The sequence below is a fragment of the Bubalus bubalis genome, chromosome 9 (genome assembly GCF_019923935.1).
Source record: "Bubalus bubalis isolate 160015118507 breed Murrah chromosome 9, NDDB_SH_1, whole genome shotgun sequence".
Taxonomy (NCBI): Eukaryota; Metazoa; Chordata; class Mammalia; order Artiodactyla; family Bovidae; genus Bubalus; species Bubalus bubalis.
The window spans coordinates 96745834-96765709 of NC_059165.1; the positions used below are offsets into that span (position 1 = coordinate 96745834).

Below are 19876 nucleotides of genomic sequence, written 5' to 3' on the forward strand. Positions count from 1 at the left end.
CTCAGCCCTGGGGGTAGGGGGCTCTTCCTTGGGGTCAGGCCAGGCAGGGCTTATTTTATGGGATTCCCAAGCCCTGCTAGCCCACCACTCCCAAGATCCAGGCTGGTCCCCATTAAGTGCATGTGTGGGGTGCAGAATGGACATAACCCCTTTTCCAACACACCCATGAACCCCCTGACTGACCTCTGAGCCTCCTGCCCAGGCCCGGATCCAAGGGCATCTGTGAGGAGTCATGCAGAACAGGTGGGCCACGCCCCCAGCCTCCACCTGAAGAGTCCCGCCCCCTCCCACATTTGCTGCAGGGATTCCTTCTGCTCAATGACCCTCCTCTTACATGTTCCAGCACAGAACTCCCCCCACCTGCCACCAGAAGGCTGGGCAGGACTCCTGCTCTCAGAGACATCTGGCAGTGCCCCTGCTCCCTGGCCCCTGTTGCCATGGTATTAGCATTTGCAAAGGTGCCTGAGTCCTGGCAGAATGCTTATGGTGACAGGGAAGTGGGCATCAGAGTATTGAGAGTATTTTGTTCCAACTGAAGTGGGCTGTGTGTGTTTGGGTGGGGGGGGGGGGGGTGGGGGTACGGCGCCAAGAGCACGAAGGGTGAACAGGGGCTTCACTCTGGTTCCGAGGATTCTCCTGCTCCACCTGACCTGCTGAACCCAGAGCTGTGCGGTCAGGGCCCTTGCATTCTGGAACATTCCTGAACACTCAAGTTTGAGGACCGTTGTTGTTCCACTTCCCTGAGAGTCTGCTGCTGCTATGAAGCACCCCCAAGAGAAAGGAGTGGCTTCCCAGGGAGGGAACATGGCCTGGACACCTGACGCCAGGGGTGGCGGGAGATGATCGCTGCCCCGGGGTGGGGGAAATGAAATGCCAGACAGCAGAGCAGTGGTTCCAGGTTTAATCAAGGGTGGGAAGGCGCTGCATGGCTGCTTAGAGAGGCCCCATAGCAGCCAGCAGCCTGGGCCCCACGCGGAGCGTCTGCTTTTTACAACTGAACAGAGGAACACGGCCTAACCAGCAAAACTCAAGGCCCACCTGCCCCCATCCTGGACCTGGTGCGGCACAGGGGCAGCTCAGCTAACTAGGCCTTTTCTTTGGGACAGGTCACTCCCAACCCTGGCCCTGGGAGCCCAGGGAGCCTCTCCACCCTGTGCCCTTCTGAAGTCGATTCCTAAAGGGGAGGGGGGTCTAGCAGGGACAGCCCCAACGGGAGCGGACAGGGAGCACCCAGTGGTGAAGGGCCCCCTCCCAGCCATTCTGGGATCAATAAATACTGTGTGACAGGAGAAGGGAGGGGTCCCCACTGGTTGGCCGGCAGCAGGGAGCGGAGTCTGCGGGCCCAGCCACCCCGTCCCACCCGTCTCCCCCCGGGGGGCCAGGCCTGGGCCATCCACACCCCTCACTCCGTGCGAAGGATAATGTGGATGCCCGAATCCGTGAACACGGGCCCACTCATCTCCCCTGTCCGCAGGGCGAAGGAGGCGTCTTCAAATGGCTTCTGCATCTGACCTGGGGGAGGAAGCAGGAGAGATGGTGGGTGGGGTCCAGACCTGCAGGCGGGACTGGGCAGACAGGGCTCCCACTGTGCTCCCAGGGCCCTCATTTGGACTTATCCGTCATGCACTTTACGGCCCTGTCACAGTGCCTGAGCTGGGCGCAGCTGGGGGCGGCAAGGCTATTAGGGAGGCCCCGGGAAGCCTGAGGACAGCATGACAAATGAGGGCAGAGTGGCTGTCTCCACTGTGCGCTGAGAGGAGTTTTAATGATAAACTGGTCTCCCTGGGCCCGGTTCCTGGGCCCTGCCACACTGTCTCACCTGCCTCCTTGGGTTGCCCACAGCCCCTTGCTGGCTCCCCAACACCCCTCAGCCTATTCTGGGCCCTTCCTTGATGCTCGAGACCCCAGGATGGAGGGGGAGGAGGCAGCGGCCTGGTTCCCTCTGCTCCTCCCTTCCCACAGCCCTAGGTGGAGAGGCCTGAACTTGGCGGGGTTGCTGATCTGACCCCCTCCTCCCCTCACTCTTGGTTTCTCCACCCAGGAGGACGGGCAGAGGATTCTGGGGGACGTGCTCTGGGACTCTTAGGGGCCCCAGCTTTGCACCTCAACAGAAGGAGAGGGAAATGGCAGCGAGCACCCACCTTGGTGGGCCTGTGATGGGGACAACTGAGCATAGAGACACACAGATGGACGCCCCACCCCGAGAGAGATGCCACCACCGAGGAGAAGACTCTGCAGCCTGAGGAAGGGACTCTGCTGCCACCTGGTGGACCCCAGAGGACAGTGCGACAGGGGCCATCCCTCTAGGTGGGGTGCGGGCACCAGTGGGTCAGAGGGTCTTGCTGGGGTTCAGGGGTGCCCATTCTTTGCGCACCTCTGCTGAAGGCACCCAGGTCTCCCCTGGCCTTGGCGGAGCTGCAGTCGCTGAACTGTGAGGCCAGAGATTCAAAGTCCTCCTCTCCAGACTTAATCTTCTGGATGTAGCCTGCAAGAGGGACACAAAGGGAGGCCTCCCAGTCAGGGCAGGGCGGGCAGAGGGTTCCGGGCAGGGCAGCACTTCACTCAGAAGGGAGCCTGCAACCCCTGCCAATTGAGTGTGCATGAGCGTGCATGCACAACCACAGCCGGAGCCATACACACCCATGACCCTGTGGTCACCTCAAGAGCAGCTGGTCTCCTACCCCAGTCCTACACTGCTTTCTCTGTAACTGCCCCCTCCCTACACACACACAGGAACACATAATGAACAAGGCACGGCCTCTTCCTACCCCCACACACTGAGACAAAGTCTACCTCCAGGCTCTGCTGGGGAGGGCAGCAGAAGACAGGACAGACGTTACAAAGGAGACTGGGGGACTTCCCTGTGGTCCCGTGGTTAGGACTCGGGGCTTCCAACAGAAGGGGCACAGGTTTGACCCCTGGTTGGGAATTAAGATCCCACAGCAGCGCAGCCAAGAAAATAAAAATCAAAAGGGACACTGGGACGCCCTAGGGCAGTGGTAGGAAAATTTTCTAGAGGCTTCTAGGACAAAGGCAGGAGGCCACAGCACTAGCCCAGCTCTGCTACAGGGGATGGCTGAGCCCTCAGCGCAAGGGCCTCGGCTGTCCCGTCTGACCAAAGTGTGAGGAAGGCCAGGGCCACTTCCTGGGGTGTCATGAAGAACCCTGGAGGCGGCCTGGCTGGGACTCAGCAAGGGACAGGCGGCAGACTGCACCCCGGGGCAGCTGACACGGCTCTTCTCCCAGCTGCCCTGATGGGGTGAGCTGGCAGCGCGCCAGATTCACCCTCTGTGCAGCCCAAACTAGATACCGATTCTCCCTGGGGGGACAGGGAGACCGGGGTGATGGGAGGGAAGGAAGAGGACTGAGGGAAAGGGCTCCCAGCAGAGGGCACCACCACGGTGACACTTCCACCCATGGCTCCCGTCTGACCTAAACGAGGCTGTGCCATGCCTGGCACCTTTCTGAGCGCCACATGGACGCTGCTGATTAATCCACTTGGTGCTCAGAGACCCACACACCCAGCCAGACCATCTGCCTGTCGCTGAGCCGGTGGGAACTTCACCTTGGCTCACGGATCTCCGGCTCCGGTCTAACCTGTCACTGTCATCCGTCCATCCGTCCAGGACGCTACGACAGCACACCCGTCACCCCACCCCCCATCTCACTACAGGTCACGGCAGTAACTCGTGTCCTGGCATCTGATCTGCTTGGCTGCTTCCACAGCTGTTCCCGTGACCCCTGCCTGGCCTGTGTCCCTGTGCCTCTGAGCCTCGACCATCGGTCATTTGCCAGCCAGTCACAGGGACATGAGGCACAGTGCCAGGCACTGAGAGACACCTTGACAAATGGCACCCGCTGTCAGCATTCTGTCCTCCCTTCTGTGGGGCCCGGCCACTCGGACTGCCCTGCTTCTTTCTGACCTGCGTACCCGTCTGCACCCTGTGGTCTGCACTGGCTGTCACCGCACTGTGCTGCCTGGTCAGACAGGCTCTCTGATGTGACACGGCCCAGCCCCCTGTGGCCCGCATGCTGCGGTGGCTTTTTTTGGGGAGGAGTTGGGGGGGGGGGGGAGGCTGCACCCTGCAGCTTGTGGGATCTTAGTTCCTTGACTAGGGATCAAAGCCAGGCCCTCAGCAGTGAAAGCCCGGAGTCCTATGCACTGAACCACCAGGGAAGTTCCTGCAGTGCCTGTTGCCGTGAAAACCCGGGTGGGCTCCCAATAACCCCCGTGGCTGCCAGGTGGACCCCCTGTGCCTGACACATCCACAGCTGACTCCGATCTGAACTGGATGGCACAAGGATTCCCCTCCTCCATCTCTTCCTCTCCCTGGATTCTGGTTATGTCCTCAGTCTCACCCGAGCAACACTGAGATATGCTCCCCCCCTCTCCTGTCTGGACTCCAGTAAACCCAGCCAGGGAATCCTGAGTGCAGCGTCCCCCAGTGTACCTGCCCGCCTCCAGGTACTTTGGGGGAGCACCGCTGCATGGGCCCAGCATCTGGGGAGTTGGCCCCGGTCCTGAGCCTTGTTCAAGCACCCCTTGCAGCATCCTCCAGCCACTGGGGCTGGGGGCACAGCTGCAGGGATCCCTGAAACTAGGCAGCCTGGCAAGGACACACGGTGTGTGTGACGCAAGCAACAGCAGCCTAAGAACTGAATAAAAGCCGAGCTTTTCTCCCCATCATTCGTAGCACTCACATCTTCCTGTGATCAGCAGCTCTCAGAATATATTCTGCTACAGGACTTCCCTGGTGGTCCAGTGGTTAAGAACCCGCCTTGCAAAGCTGGGGGACATGTGTTCAATCTTTAGTTGAGAACGAAGATCCCACACGCCTCTGAGCAACTAAGCCCACAAGCTGCAATTAGTCTTCATGCCGCAGTGACAGATCCTGTATGACCCAACGAAGAGCCCACGTGCCTTAACTATGACCTGATGCAGCCAAATACATAAATACATTTTTGTTTAAAAAAAAAAAAAATATTCTGCTTGGATGGGACTGATTTTTTTTCTTACTTTTTGGCCACGCCCCATGGCATGTGGCATCTTAGTTCCATGACCAGGGATCAAACTTGCGTCCCCTGCACTGGATACATGGGGTCTTAACCACTGAACCACAGGGGAAGTCCCTGAAATGATTTTTTAAAAAGAAACAAGACTTCCTTTCTGAGCTCTCCTTTCTAAAGCTGACCTTTGGGAGTCTGGCCACAAGCCAAGGTGAAAAGCTAGGGACTTTCCTGGTGGTCCAGTGGCTAAGATTCCACGCTCCCAGTGCAGGGGGCCTGGGTTCAAACCCTGGTCAGGGAACTAGATCCCACATGCTCCTGCTAAAGATCCCACATGCCTGCCTGCTGTAACTACTGAGACCCAGTGCGACTGAATAAATAAAAATACATATTAAGAAAAAAGGCCCCCCAAAAGCTCTTTCTTTCTCCATCACATGCACTGAGTTAAGGCCGGGTGAGCACACAGAAGGTGAAAATCTGCAAGCCAAGGAGAAAAGCCTCAGAAGAAACCAAACCAATCAACACTCTGATCTTAGACTTCCAGCCTCTAGAACTGTGAAAAATAAATGTCTGTGGCTAAGCCACCCAACCTGTGGTATTCTGTTGTAGCAGCCAGTCACATCATAATGATTCCAGCAACAGTGAGTGAACAAGTGGAGTGCTCTCTGACTCTAAAGAGGTTTAGAGACAAACTAGGGAAAGGGTCTGGACAGGGAAAAAGGTGATGGAATTAAGTCTGCCTTCCTCAAGACCCAAATTCCAGGGATTACCCCGGTGGTCCAGTGACTAGGATTCTGTGCTACCAATTCAGGGAGCCAGATTCGATCCCTGGTTGCAGAAGCAGATCCCACATTCCACAATTAAGAGTCTGCATGCTGTAACTAAGGATCCCGCATGCTGCAACTAAGACCAGGCACGGCCAAGTAAATATTAAAAAAAAAAAAACCCCAAATTCCAGGAGAGGATGTCTAGAGATCAGAGACCCCAGCCTGAAACCAGGAGCCTGGAAGGGAGCCACCCACCGTGAGTGGGGACACTGGGTGGAAGGCGCTCACTAACCCTCCAGACCCTGGGCACGGGGTACGGGGATGGGACTCACACTGGGGCCTCTCTGCGACCTTGGGCACGTAGGGATGGAGGAATGGGCAGTAGGCAGTAGGCTTCTCTGTGGCCTGGCTTCTTTACACAAGGACACAGGCAACGACAGGCAGCCGGTCCCCAGATCCCTGACAAGCCTTTGGCTGCAGCCCAAGAGCTGCAGAGGAGCTGGCCCTGAGAAAGAAGCCTCAGCAGAAAACGTGGACACACTGCTTTTCAAGGCAACTGGGGAGCACAGGTTCTACATGGGTACGGAGGGACCCAGGCTGCCAGCGGCAGACTGTGCCACTGAAAGGCTGATCTCGTCATTACCTGGAACAAGCCCATGATGAGAAGAGGGGACGGGGAGAAAACATCCTTCTTCATCAAAGAGGAAACCAGGCCCTGATGCCCAAAGCTTGCTGACCTGGCACATGGGTGTCTGGTGACCAAGTGTACTGAAGTCTGCGCCATCTTACTGCACCCTCATAAAGACCCCTGAGGGGGCCCATCTCAGGACACTAAGACCACAGGCCAATGTCAGTGGAGGCTCTGCATGCGGAGCCCACCAGGCCTCCCATGCCCTGGCCCAGTGCTCCACCCATGGACCATTAGCAAGCAGGAGAGGCTGCAGTAGGCAAAGGCCTTGTCCTGACCCTGGCCCCCACCACACACACCTACATGACTGGGGTTAAGGCTCTACCATGCAGACAGCATGACACTGAGCCCATTGCTCTGCTAAGCGTTCAGTGGTTGGCTGGCCCCTGGATCTTCAGGCCACCCTGTGCCCATTCTACAGATGAGGCCAACTGAAGCTCCTAGAATGAAGACACTTGCTTGAAGCTACACAGCTGGATTCCCTGGTGGCTCAGTTGGTAAAGAATCCGCCTGCAATGCAGGAGACCCCGGTTCGATTCCTGGGTCAGGAAGATCTGCAGGAGAAAGGATAGGCTACCCATTTCAGTATTCTTGGGCTTCCCTGATTGCTCAGCTGGTAAAGAATCTGCCTGCAATGTGGGAGACCTGGGTTTAATCCCTGGGTTGGGAAGATCCCCTGGAGAATGGAATGGCTACCCACTCCAGTATTCTGACCTGGAGAATTCCATGGACTGCAGTCCATGGGGTCACAAAGAGTTGGGCACAACTGAGCAACTTTCACACAGCTGGCACCGAGATCCACCTATGGGCCAGTCCAGGGAGGGTCACATTACCTCTGACCTTACCCGCTCCCTGCCCCTCTATCACCCAGTCCTCCTGATTCTGCCCACTCAAGCTCTCTAGAATCTACTCCCCCTGCCTCCTACCCACTCCAAGTTCAAGTCACACTGTTTCTAGCTGCAATTCCTCCCACGGCCTCCACCAGGCCCCCTGGCACAGGGAGGCATGTTCAACCCCTGCTAACACTTCCGAGTCTACACTGATTTAAGGTGAGGCCCCAGGGCCCAGCTGCTTACTGGGCGCACCCACAGATACCCCTTCCCCAGACCCAAGCTGACCTCAGTACCCCCAGGCTCCCACTGCAGCTGTCAGCCCCACTAGACACGTCCTAGTCCCTCAGAGATGGGACAGGCGGCATCACTCCCAGGCAGGCCCAACAGCTTTTCTTCCAAGCGATGCTCAGATGTCCCCATGTCTACCTGCCATCTCTGGCTGGGACTGTCCCCCAGGCTTCTATCTCTGGCCTGCTGCTCTGCTCATCCCAGATCCTCTCATGGTTGCCTTGCCAAGGTTTCTTCCTCTAGCCCTCAGACTTAGTGAGACTCTCCCCAGATTGCGCCTCTTCCCGAGTCCCGTAATCCAGTGACGACATCTCCTGCCACTCACTCTCCAAGTGCCCATCACCTTCTGTGCACTCTCACGTGGTCCAGAAGCCTAAGAACTGGGACCATTTGAGCTAAAAGCATCCAAGAGGTCATCTATTGGTTTCTTCTGAGCATCCCGCCACATCCTCTTCCCCTGAGTGGCAGCCAGACCCCACTCATCACTTACTGCTTACTGCTGGCCCATCCAGCCTGGGCCTGGGCCTTCCAGCTTTCCTGGCCCCTCACCCTCCAGCCACACAGCTCTTTCTGAAAAGCCAGGACTGTAGGGCCCTTCTCCCAGCGTCACGTGGCCATGTGTTTCCTGCAGCCTCTGGAAAAGGACCCAAACTTTTGGCCTCAGCCTGGGCCCTCCTCCACCTGGATGGGACCTGCCCTGATGGGTTTCATCTCTCTTCAGTCCCCTGCAGTCTTCCCCTGAGTCCTGCCCAGAGCCCAGCCCCAGGCCTTCATTTCTGCTGCTTCCTCTGCCAGGATCCCTTCTTGCTTCCTCTGGGTTCAGGAGACCCGGATGTGGGCGCTACTGTGGGCCAGGCTTTGTGTCCGGTGTGCAGTGGGCAAAGAGACAGACCCAGCCCCTGCCCTAGGGAGCTTGGGAGGCGAGCTATTTTTTTTTTTTTTTTTTGCTGTGCTGGATTGAAGCATGCAGGCTTCTCTAGTTGTGGCACACAGATTAGGTTGCCCCAAGGCATATAGGACCTAAGTTGCCTGACCAGGGCTGGAACCCACCTCTCCTGCACTAGAAGGCAAATTCTTAACCACTGGACCATCAGGGAAGTCCAAGGAAGTAAGCTCTTTAAATCTGCCTTCAAGATTCCGTGCAAAAACTTGGCTCCACTCTACAAGGCTGAGAAGTGGGTGGCTAACAGGTGCCACTTATCATGCTGGGGACTGTATGGGGTGAACAGGTGTGGGTGTAGGTGTGTGTCAGTAATATCCCACAGGCCAGTTATGTGGCCCAAAACAACAGCCAATACGGACTAACCATGCCAGGCCTGTGCTAATAACCACCATCTTAATGGCCAAGAGCAATTACAGAACATTTACTAGATGCCAAGGGCTGTTATTCGTGCTTTACTGCACTAGGGCTTCCCTGGTGGCTAGAAGATAAAGAATCTGCCTGCAGTGCACGAGACCTAGGTTCGATCCCTGGGTCAGGAAGATCCCCTGGAGAAGGAAATGGCAACCCACTCCAGTATTATTGCCTGGAGAAATCCATGGACAGAGGAGCCTGGTGGGCTACAGACCATGGGGTCACAAAGAGTCGGACACGACTGAGCGACTAACAGTTTTTTTTCTTCACCCTATGTGCTGGGTCCTATTATCTTAACACTAACTTTGTAAGTTAAAAGACTGAGGCTGAGATGTTAAGTAGCTTGCTCAAGGTCACACAGCCAGGACCTGGAAGAACTGGATGGGCACTCAGGCTGTTTGGGCAGGGGTGAGACGCTGGTTCTGTGGGGTTGGAGGGCCTGGGAGGTGTCTGGGATCTCTGGTGAGAGAGGCTGAGTGGATGATGAAACCACACTTGTGATCCAGACCAGCACTGGCCGACAGAACTACCTGCAAGGATGGAAATATTCTCCAGTTGTGCTGTCCAAAATGGCAGCCTATAACCAAGTGGGACTACTGAACAGTGTAGCTGGTGTGACTGAGGAACCAATCTTTAATATGACTTAAATTGAACTAATTTACATGAAAATAACCACATGTAGATAGAAGCGGCCACACTAGATAGCTCTAGACCAGGATGCTGAGGACTACAGCCCTGGGGTCAAATCCTGCTGTTTCTGTAAATAAAGTTTTATTGACACATGGCCACGCCCATTTGTTTACACATCACCTGTGGCTGCTATGGAGTTGCCAAGCAGAGCTGACAGAGACTGTATGGCCCACAAAACCTAAACTATTTACCATCTGGCCTTTTAAGAAAAAGTCTGCCTACCAACTGCTGCTCTAGACTGTGGAGGAAACACAGAACCGAGCGACGAACAGCTTGCTCAGAGCCGAATTAATTCACTGACTCTGTCGGCTAGTTCTAACACTGCTACTTTTCCAACCTCCCTCCTGACCCATCCACATACGTGCCCCAGACCCTGCTTGATGACACTACTCTCCAGGATAGCTCCCACTGAATGACGACCTGCAAAGTGATAACTGTGTGCCACCCATTACACCGTTTCATCTCACCGAGCTTTCACAATGGCCCATGAAGGCAAGGAGATGACGATGTCCATTTGACAGAGGTGAAAACTGAGTTTCAAGGAAGTGACATGAATCTCTCAAGGTCAAGGAGCTCCTAGGGGCATAGTGACCATGTGAACCCAGGTCTGCCAGCCCCAAGGCTGCATCCTCTCCACCAACCCTGGCCCACTCTCAAACACCAGCTGGGGAGGAAAATGAGAGGCAGCCATGGAAGCCAGGCTCATGCCACCAACAGGCACTTATAGGCCGGCCAAGGCCACAGCTGATGGCTAAGCAGGCTGAGGTGGAGGATCTCATGTGATTTCTGTAAAGCTTGCACTGCCCTTGGGGAGAGGGACCACCCCTTCCCCCAAGTCTAGTCTCCAACCCCTGCTCACCATTGATCAGCTCCAGGGCCTCCTCCTTGGTTCGGGTGATCTTCTCCTGCCGCCAGGATGAGGGCCGCCGTGACTGGCTGTGCTTGACCAGCAGGTGTGAACAGCGGACCCTGGTGGGCTCCCCTTGTCCATTTTTGCCGCTGCCACTGCTGTTGCCACTGGGCCGCTCCCACTGGCTGGCGTTAGTGATGTGATTGAAGTAGTACACCCGGCCTAGAAGGGCGGGGGGGTACACAATTTAGCTGGGACCTGCTCAGAGGATACCTCTGTCAAGCCATGATATGGAACTGGCCAACAAGATGCCTTCATTCAGCCAGCCCACTGCTGTCCACCAGTGTCACCAGGACTTAGGGAGCTAACCCTCTAGGTGGGAGGCAGACAGACAATAAACAAGCAAGTAAGACCACATAACAACTTTGGTCATTAATAACTTCAAGGGGGGGAAATAACCCAAGGTGAGGAAGAGAGGTTGGAAGCGTGCACTCAGTAGCCAGACTCCCTGTTCAAATCTGCCACTCACTCCCTGTATGATCTCCCTTCTCCGGGCCTCAGTTTTCTCACTTGTAAAATGGAAATAACAACAGTACTTGCCTGAATGGTTTTTGGAAGGGTTGTATGAGTTCACATCTGTAACGAGTTTAGGATAGCACTTGACACATATTAACATATTATCGACTGGGGGATTTTTGCAGAAACTAACGCCTATGGCTGGCGATTTGTTATATAAGTGAATGTTGAGTAACATTTGGGTAACGAAAGACGTACTAATACATCTCTGGTCAAAACAAGGGCTTCCCAGGTGGCGCAGAGGTAAAGAATCTGCCTGCCAATGCAGGAAGCAAAAGAATCTTGGGTTCGATCCCTGGGTTGGAAGATACCCTGGAAGAGGAAATGGCAACTCACTCCAGTATTCTTGCCTGGGTAATCCCATGGACAGAGGAGCCTGGTGGGCTACAGTCCATGGGGTCACAAAGAGTCGGACACGACTTGAGCATGCACATGTCACTGTGAGGCGTCTGGTCAATAAGAGTGCAACAGCTACTAGTACCTCCAAAACAAAGCAATGGGTGTTTATTCTGCTGCATAAACTGTACCCATGTGTGTCAGACACAAAAGTTTTGTCCTTTTCCCCTACCCAGTTACAGAACTGGGGTCCAGCATTACTGGGGTCAGATGTTATCCAGAGACTAAAGAGCATGGAGTGAGGGCTGCCAACAAGAAGCTTGAAGTAGGACCCAGCAGAGATAGGGTGTCATTCCTGGAGCAGAGTCTGCCCGGCTTACACGGAGGACTTGTGCCGAACACCGTGAAGGGCTGGATGGCACCCTCAGGGAACACTATCAGGACTGAACTGGGTAGAAATGGCTGGAGTAGGAGCCCCAAATCGGGCAGAGCATCGGCTTTACACTGTAGGTCGCATCCACAGGTCAAGGCTGCAGGGTGGGGTGGGGGTTGGTGAGAGCTGAGCCACTGACTGCCTCAAAAACCTTGGCAATGGGTTCCATCTCCCTGAACCTCAGTTTTCTCATCTGAAAAGTGGGGGTGAGAGAATAAGGACATCAAACCTCCAGGGGGTTAATGTGGAGAGTGGATGGTGCTGTATGCAAAGTGCTCCTGATGTTCAAAAAATCAAATTATTACTGTGATTATGACTGCTAGGCTCTATGGAGAAAGAAGTGTAAAATACTGGAACCTGCATCTTAGTAGTTTGCAGCAAGAAGGGTAGGGGGCTCTGGAGTCAGAATGACTGGGTGGGAACCCAGCCCCCACCTCCTGAAATCAATGACCTTGGGCGGGTTCCTTGCATTTTCTGGCCTTGAGTTTCCTGATCTGCAAAACGGGGGTAACAATTACCTCTCTCCCAAAATTATGGCCACTTAGAGAAAGCACACACCCAAAATGCTTGTAACTATGCTTGGTCCTGAGATAAACGTTCCCTATTCTTGACATTATTATTGGGGAAAAGCCTTAAGTCGGGTTCCGGAGCACAAGGGCAGTTCTCAGGCAGAATACCACCGGCCGGATATCGCAAACTCAGAACATGGTGTGGATGGCAGCGAGCGTATTAGCAGAAGGAGGTTGTGGATCCGAGGCCGAACAACACCCTAGGGCCCCGCCCTGAGCATGATGTTGGGGTGTCCTCCCCAAGGGGTCCCCCCTGGGACCAGCGGGTTGCACAGACCTTCCCTCAGGACTTCTGGTGCATTAGGCCGAACGAAAGTGTCAGTCAGATCGGCAGGGCCAGGGCCATCGCCTGAGGGAGTGCCGCGGGATCACCATCCCCCTGCCACCCCGGGAGCACCCTGGGACTCCCCGGCCACGGCCCTTGCCTCAGTTTCCTCGGGATTCCCCTCTCCTCAGGCTCGCAGCCCTCACAGGGTGGGCCGGGGCCGTTACCCCGGGACGACGCGGAGGAGCCAGGACCCCACGGGAACCGAGCGGCGGTGCCGCGCTCGAGGGGCAAGCTCGAGCCTTGCCTCTGCGGGCCCTCGCGGCCCCGTCCCAGCCCCGACCCCCGCGGCACCTGAGCTGCGGCTCATACGCTTCTCCCAGCCGGGCGGCAGCTTCTCTTCGTCCGCCATCTTCCCTCCTGCCGCAGAGGCCGCTCCGCCTCCGCCGCACCGCCTCTGCCGCCCGCGTCCGCCCACCGCTGCTGCCGATTGGCTGAGCCCGCCCCGCAAGGGGTCCTGGCGACAGCACTCATTGGGCACCCTAACTGTCCGGACTGACTCTCTGGCTTTCTATTGAGCAGAAGCGGGGGGTGGGCGGAGCCTCCCAGCTTTAATCTGGGCCCCGCCCCCGGCCGGCCTCACCCAGGTCCCGCCCTCTTCCTTTCCTCGGCCGCTAATTGGTGGGAAAGGGACGCGAACACGCCTTCTCAACGCCCTCTGCTGAGCTTTCAAAAGTTCCGACCCCTCCTTTGCGTTCTTCGCCGCAGAGCCCATCCGATTGGCTACTACTGCAGCAATTCCCGCCTTCCTAAACCATAGCCCGCGGGCTGTAGCCTCCCATGCCGAAGTGTCTGGCTTGTGTGGAGGTAACCGCAGCGAAGGAAATTCTTGAAAAAGGCGGTGCTGCCTTTGCTGTTGCCATAGCAACGCAGTTACCTTGGTGATGAACAGCTAAGAATCCAGAAGCCTATATTTGGCTTCTCCGTTCTCCCTCGTCCCACCTGTTTCCCCCAGATGTCCAAAACTAGCCCACCTCCTTTTAATTTTTTGTGCAAGACTCTCCCTATTTTACTGACCCAAACACCTTCCATTTCCTTTGAAATCTACTTTACTTCACTAATTCCCTCCCAGTTTGGCTTCTGCCTCTGTCCTGGGTGACTCGTGGGTGTTGGCATTGCCATTCAGATGAGGACACGGTGGCTTTGTGGGTGGAAATTTGTGGGTGGAAGCGCGGGTGGGAGGATAATGAGCTCAGTTTGAATCAATTTACTTTTTAAATTTATTTTTTATTGAAATATCAGTTGAATAAGTCAATTTAAAACGAAGGCTGTGGCACTAAAGGGACATTGAAGAGGTGGTTGGAGACCTAGGGCTGTAGATTTACGTGGGGATCGGGACACCAACAGGGAAGGGTTCAACTAAAGTTCATCTATAGAAGGAAGAGAGTGAAAAAGCTAGCTTAAAATGCAACATTGAAAAAACTAAGATCATGGCATCTGGCCCCATCACTTTATGGCAAATAGATAAGGGGAAAGTGGAAACAGTGACAGATTTTATTTTCTAGGGCTCCAAAATCACTGTGGATGGTGACTGCAGTGATGAAATTAAAAGACACTTGCTCCTTGAAAGGAAAGCTATGACAAACCTAGACAGGGTATTAAAAAGCAGAGACATCACTAAGCCGACAAAGGTCTGTATAGTCAAAGCTACAGTTTCTCCAGTACTCATTTATGGATGTTGAAAGTTGGACAATAAGGAGGGCTGAGCGCCAAAGAACTGATGCTTTTGAATTGTGGCCCTGGGTAAGACTCAAGAGTGCCTTGGACTGCAAGGAGATCCAACCAGTCCATCCTAAAGGAAGTCAGTCCTGAATATTCATTGGAAGGACGGATGCTGAAGCTGAAGTTCCAGCTGATACCATCACTTTGACCACCTGATGTGAAGAGCCAACTCATTGGGAAAGACCCTGATGGTGGGAAAGATTGAGGGCAGAAGAAGAAGGTGACAGAGGATGAGATGGTGGGATGGCATCACCGACTCCATGGACATGAGTTTGAGCAAACTCCAGGAGATGGTGAAGGACAGGGAAGCCTGGTGTGCTGCAGTCCATGGAATTGCAAAGAGTCGGACATGACTTAACAACTGAACAACATAGCATACAACCTTATGTAACTGTTAAAAAGAATGAGGCGCAGTGACATGAAACACAGGGAAACATGTCTAGGACAAATTACAGAAGCAGGATGCAGCTGAAAGTTAAAAGCACCCAGGAACCAGATTGCTTTGAGTTCAAAGTCTGGCTCTACCACAAGGTCACTTTCTGTGACCTTAACAAATTACTTAACCTCTGTACTTCAGCTTCTCCATCTGCAAAATGAGGGTAAGAAAAAAACATGTCTCATGAATATCCTTGATGTAAAGATTAAATGAGTTAATCTATAGAAAGCATTCAAAAACAAGTGTCTGGTCCATAGCAAGGGTAGGTATTGCTGGATGAAAAAAAAAAAAGCAAAACATAGTACAGCATAGCAATTATAGTATGTATGAAAGCATAACAAGGGACTTCCCTGGTGGTCCAGTGGCTAAGACTTTGTACTCCCTAAGTAGGAGGCCTAGGTTCAATCGCTGGTCAGGGAACTAGATCCTACCTACCAAAACAAAGACCCAGTGCAGCCAAATAAATATATATTAGAAAAAAGAAAGCATAATAAAACCAAAAAGATAAACAAAAATTAACTTTGTATATTATTGCTAAGTTGCTTCAGTCATGTCCGACTCTGTGCAAGTATTATAATTAACTCAAACTGTATAAAAATAGTTGTGTATCACTGAAAATTTCTGGATTTATCCAAAGATGTTAATGACTAATACTGGTGATGCAGGTGAAGGAAGAAATGAGGAACTTAAGTTATAACATTCTGACTTTAAGCATGTATTAGCATAGTAATAATAATCTTTTTTTAAAGATAATTTTAGATTTAAGGCTGGACTGCAAAAGTAGTATAGTTCTCAAAGTCCTTTACCCAACCATCCCTTATATTAGCATCTTACATAATAGAATAGAGGCTGTCAACCAGGGGTGATATTGTTCCCCAGGGGACATATGGCAAGTTTAAGACATTTTTGGTTGTCACAAAAAGAGAGAGATGCTACTTGCATTTAGTGGGTGGACGCTGAGGATGTTACTGAACATCCTGCAATGTACAGCCTCCACAACAAAGAATTATCCCCCCAAATGTTAACAGTGCTAAAGCTGAGAAATTCTGCCACAGAATAATGATGAAAACTAAGAAATAAATATTGGTCCAATACAATTAAGTAAACTAGATTTTAAATAAAAGAATTTCCTGTTTCCCTAGTAATATCCTCCTCCAGGATGTGACCATTTCTAGGTCTTTCCTTGTCTTTCATGATCTTGATACTTTTGAAGAGTACAATGGCTTTCATTCTGATGTTTGGACATGATGATGTCTGTCCAATATTTTCTCACGATTTATTGAGGTTTGGACTTCCCTGGTAGCTGAAATGGTAAAGAATCCACCTGCAACGCGGGAGACCTGGGTTCGATCCCTGGGTTGGGAAGATCCCCTCGCGGAGGGCATGGCAACCCACTCTAGTATTCTTGCCTGGAGAATCCCCATGGACAGAGGGGCTTGGTTGGCTACAGTCCATGGGGTCACAAAGAGTCGGACACGACTGAGCAACTAAGCACCACCAGCACATACATCATTGGAAAGGACACCACAAAGATGACATGCCCTTCTCAGTGCATTGTACCAGGCGGTTAATGACGTTGCAATGTATTACTGGTTGTATTAGGGTTTCTATTGCTGTCTAACATGTTAGCCTACAATCTAGTGGATTAACATTTACCATCTCAGTTTCTATGGGTCAGGAATGCAGAACAGTTTAGCTGGTGTCAGCAGGAGCGGCTATGGTCTTATCCCAAAGCTTGACTGGGCAGGATCTGCTTCCAAGCACCCTCATTTGGTTGCTGGTAGGATTTAGTTGCTAACCGAACATGGAATTTAGGACCACAATTCCTCACTGGCTATTGGCTGGGGGTCAACAAGGCAGCTCACAACATGGTATCTGGCTGGCTTTCATCAATGAGCAAGAGGGCAAGATGGAAACCACAACCTAATCTCAGAAACGATATCCCATCATTTTTGCTATATTGTTAGAAGTTAGGTCTGGCCTAAGAGGAGGGGATTACACAATAGTATGAGTGTGGTCCCAGCTCATTAGGGGCCATCTTAGAGGTCACCTCCCACACTTGTGGTATTTTTGATCACTTGGTTAAGACAGTATCTGAACTATTTTCCCTTTTGTAATAAGTAAATACTTTTGGAAGAGATTCTTTTGAGTCTGTGCAAATATCCTTCTACTTAAACTTTCACCCCCAAATTTTAACATCTATTAGGACATCTTGCCTACACCAATTATTACTATGGTGATATAAGGATTAGTGATTTTTTTTTTAAAGCATTGGTGAGTTCTTATTTTCCTCTTTCCTTCTACAATTAATTGAAATCCTTTTGTAATGAAGGGTTGTCCCTTCTTCCCCACTCATTTACACTTTCAGCTATTTATTTCTATGAGCATGGGGTTGAGGATATTTATTTCATTCTTTGGGTCATAGTCCAATATTATTCTTTGGTTGTTTAAGTTTTTCTACATTTGGCCACTGAGAGCTTTTTCACAGGTTGGCCTCTGTGCTCTTTCAACATGCTTCTATCTTTTTTGAGTACTTCTTATCTCAAGATGCTCCACCCTGAGCTTGAATTTTCCCTGCTCTAGCTCAGGAATCAATCACTTCTCCCAGAAACCCTGGTTCCTTTTATTGGAGAATATTGTTTAGAAACTAAGATCTGGGGGTTCCTTGAAGGTCCAGTGGTAAAGAATCCACCTGCCAGTGCAGAAGACATGGGCTTGATCCCTGGCCCAGTAGCAACTAAGCCTGTGTACCTCACCTACTGAGCCTGTGTCTAGAGCCCAGGAGCTGCAACTACTGAAGCCTGTGTCCTGGAGCCTGTGCTCTGCAACAAGAGAAACCACTGCAGTGAGAAATGGGTGCACTGCAATGAAAAGTAGCCCCCCTCACCACAACTAGAGAAAAGCCTGAGCAGCAGTGAAGACCCAGCACAGCCAAAAATAAATGAAAAGTGAAATTATATATATAAAGAAACCAAGATCTGGAACTAGATACTGGGGTATCACTGCTTCTGGTCCCTCTAAATGGATAAACAAGGAAATGTATGTACATATGCACATATCTGTATTTCTATGTATGTCTGTAATGTTTTAAATGAAAATCATGAGTTCATACTGATGCTTCCAACTCTCATCAGTCCTATGGGGTTCTATTCACCCTCTTTCACAGTAACTTCTTTCTCCAGCAGCAAGACACCTGGCTATAATTATCTGCAATATATGTATCCAACTCTGTGTGTGTACACATGTATATTAGTAAGACTGGTTTGGAAATTGCAAAATCATTCTGCTATGAGGAACATATTTACCAACTATAGTACAATGTTTGTGTGTAATTCTTTTCGTCTTTGGCCTTATAGTATCAAATCAAAATACATTTTAGAAAATTATTTAGATCAGCTCCTTTCTTCCCCACCTCCTTCAGTGGGGTCTTGTAATTCACTTATACATATGGATCTGTTTGACTGGCTGCATTTGATCTTTCTATATCCTGGTTGACAAATGCAGAGTCCTGCATTCACCACCATAATTCCAGATATGGCAATTCCATCACCACAAAAATCCCTCCTGCATACTGCCCTTTTATGTAAAAAAAGGCCAAAAAAAAAAAAAAAAATTCAATAAAAATACCAATTAAAAAGAATGAGACAAAAAAATCATTAATATAGAAAAATAAAAAGCATAAAAAAACTACTGAATGGAAAACAAATATTACAGAATGTATAATTTTTCCAATTGTATTTCAGAAAATTTCTGGATTCACTCAAATGTTAATTATTGCCACTGTCATTAGGGATGTTATAAAAGTAAGAAACTTAATTTTTTGCAAATGTGTGGATTTTTTTTACAAGCAGATTTTAGCATAGTAATTAAAAAAAAATTAAATTGGGGACTTCCTGGGGGTCCAGTGGCTAAGACTCCATGCTCCCAATGCATGGGGACCTGGTTCAACCCCTGGTCAGGGAACCAGATCCCACATGCCACAACTAAGGATTTACATGACACGTGCTGCCAAGTAAACAACTAAAAATAAATATTAATTAAAACAATTTTTTAATGGAAGTTTACAGAAATACACTGAAAAAGGCTTCACCTCAGAACAGAGAATGAGGCCAGGAGGGTGGTCTTACTTTTAGCTTGTACTTTTCTATGCTGAATTTGAAAACAAGGACTCTAGCATGTCAAGGCTGTCATGAAATTTAAAAAAGAATTGGGGGGAGGGGGTTTATTTTCTAAGCAGACAGATAAGGAGGAGACTGAGCTAAAAGAGCAGGGGTACCAGAAGACAGATAGTTCTGATTTGTCAGGAGGAAGGGGAATCCTAGGGACAGTAGGGAAGTCAAGAGGGCAGGTAAAAAGGAGGCCAGCGGAGACCAAGGAGAGACCAGCTTTAGTGGACTATAGACCAGCATCCCAGGCAGTCTGCAAGACTGCGTCCCAAGAAGCTTGATGGCAAAAAGAAAGCATAGGGCTGGGGGGGGGAGGGGAGGAGCAGTGGGCTAGACTTGAACATAGTTATGTCCTGAGGAAGGACCTACCAGGTCAATACACAGGGGAGAAGGGTTGGAGCAAGGTTCTAGGTGAAACTTTCAAAAGCAGCTCCAGAATGTGGCTCTGGGTGAGGACAAGGTCAAGGCTGACCTCAGGAGCTGTGGCCAAGGGAACAGAAATGGAGTATTTGATGTCCTGTCTACTCATACCTGAAGGAAGAAGGCCAGAGATGGATATAGCACCAGACATCCTGCTGTTTTAACTGCATTATCTCATTATTTCATGGAGATGTGGGTGTCATCATGGTGCCCCTTTTTAGAGGAAGAAACAGAGGATCGGCAAGGGCTGAATAGCCTAGGTCACACTGTTTTACTCTGTCCACTAGCATTTCACAGGTGCCAAGAACTGTGGCTGCTTAATCATGCTTATCTCATCTCTACTTCACAACATACCAATGAAGTAAACACAATCAGTTCCAGATTGGATAAGGAAATGAAGATTAAGGGAGATTAAG

At 51.2% G+C, this 19876-nt stretch overlaps 1 protein-coding gene across 1 annotated transcript; it reads right to left on the reverse strand.

Moving 5' to 3' along the window:
- Positions 1–887: 887 nt before the first annotated feature.
- Positions 888–13167, reverse strand: PIN1 (peptidylprolyl cis/trans isomerase, NIMA-interacting 1). Its single transcript, XM_006044426.4, has 4 exons — positions 13011–13167; positions 10487–10699; positions 2375–2485; positions 888–1512 (listed from the first exon to the last, which is right to left on the reverse strand). Exons 1-4 carry the CDS (start codon positions 13066–13068, stop codon positions 1403–1405), a joined length of 492 nt encoding a protein of 163 aa, XP_006044488.1. The 5' UTR covers positions 13069–13167; the 3' UTR covers positions 888–1402.
- Between the last annotated feature and the right edge of the window lie 6709 nt (positions 13168–19876).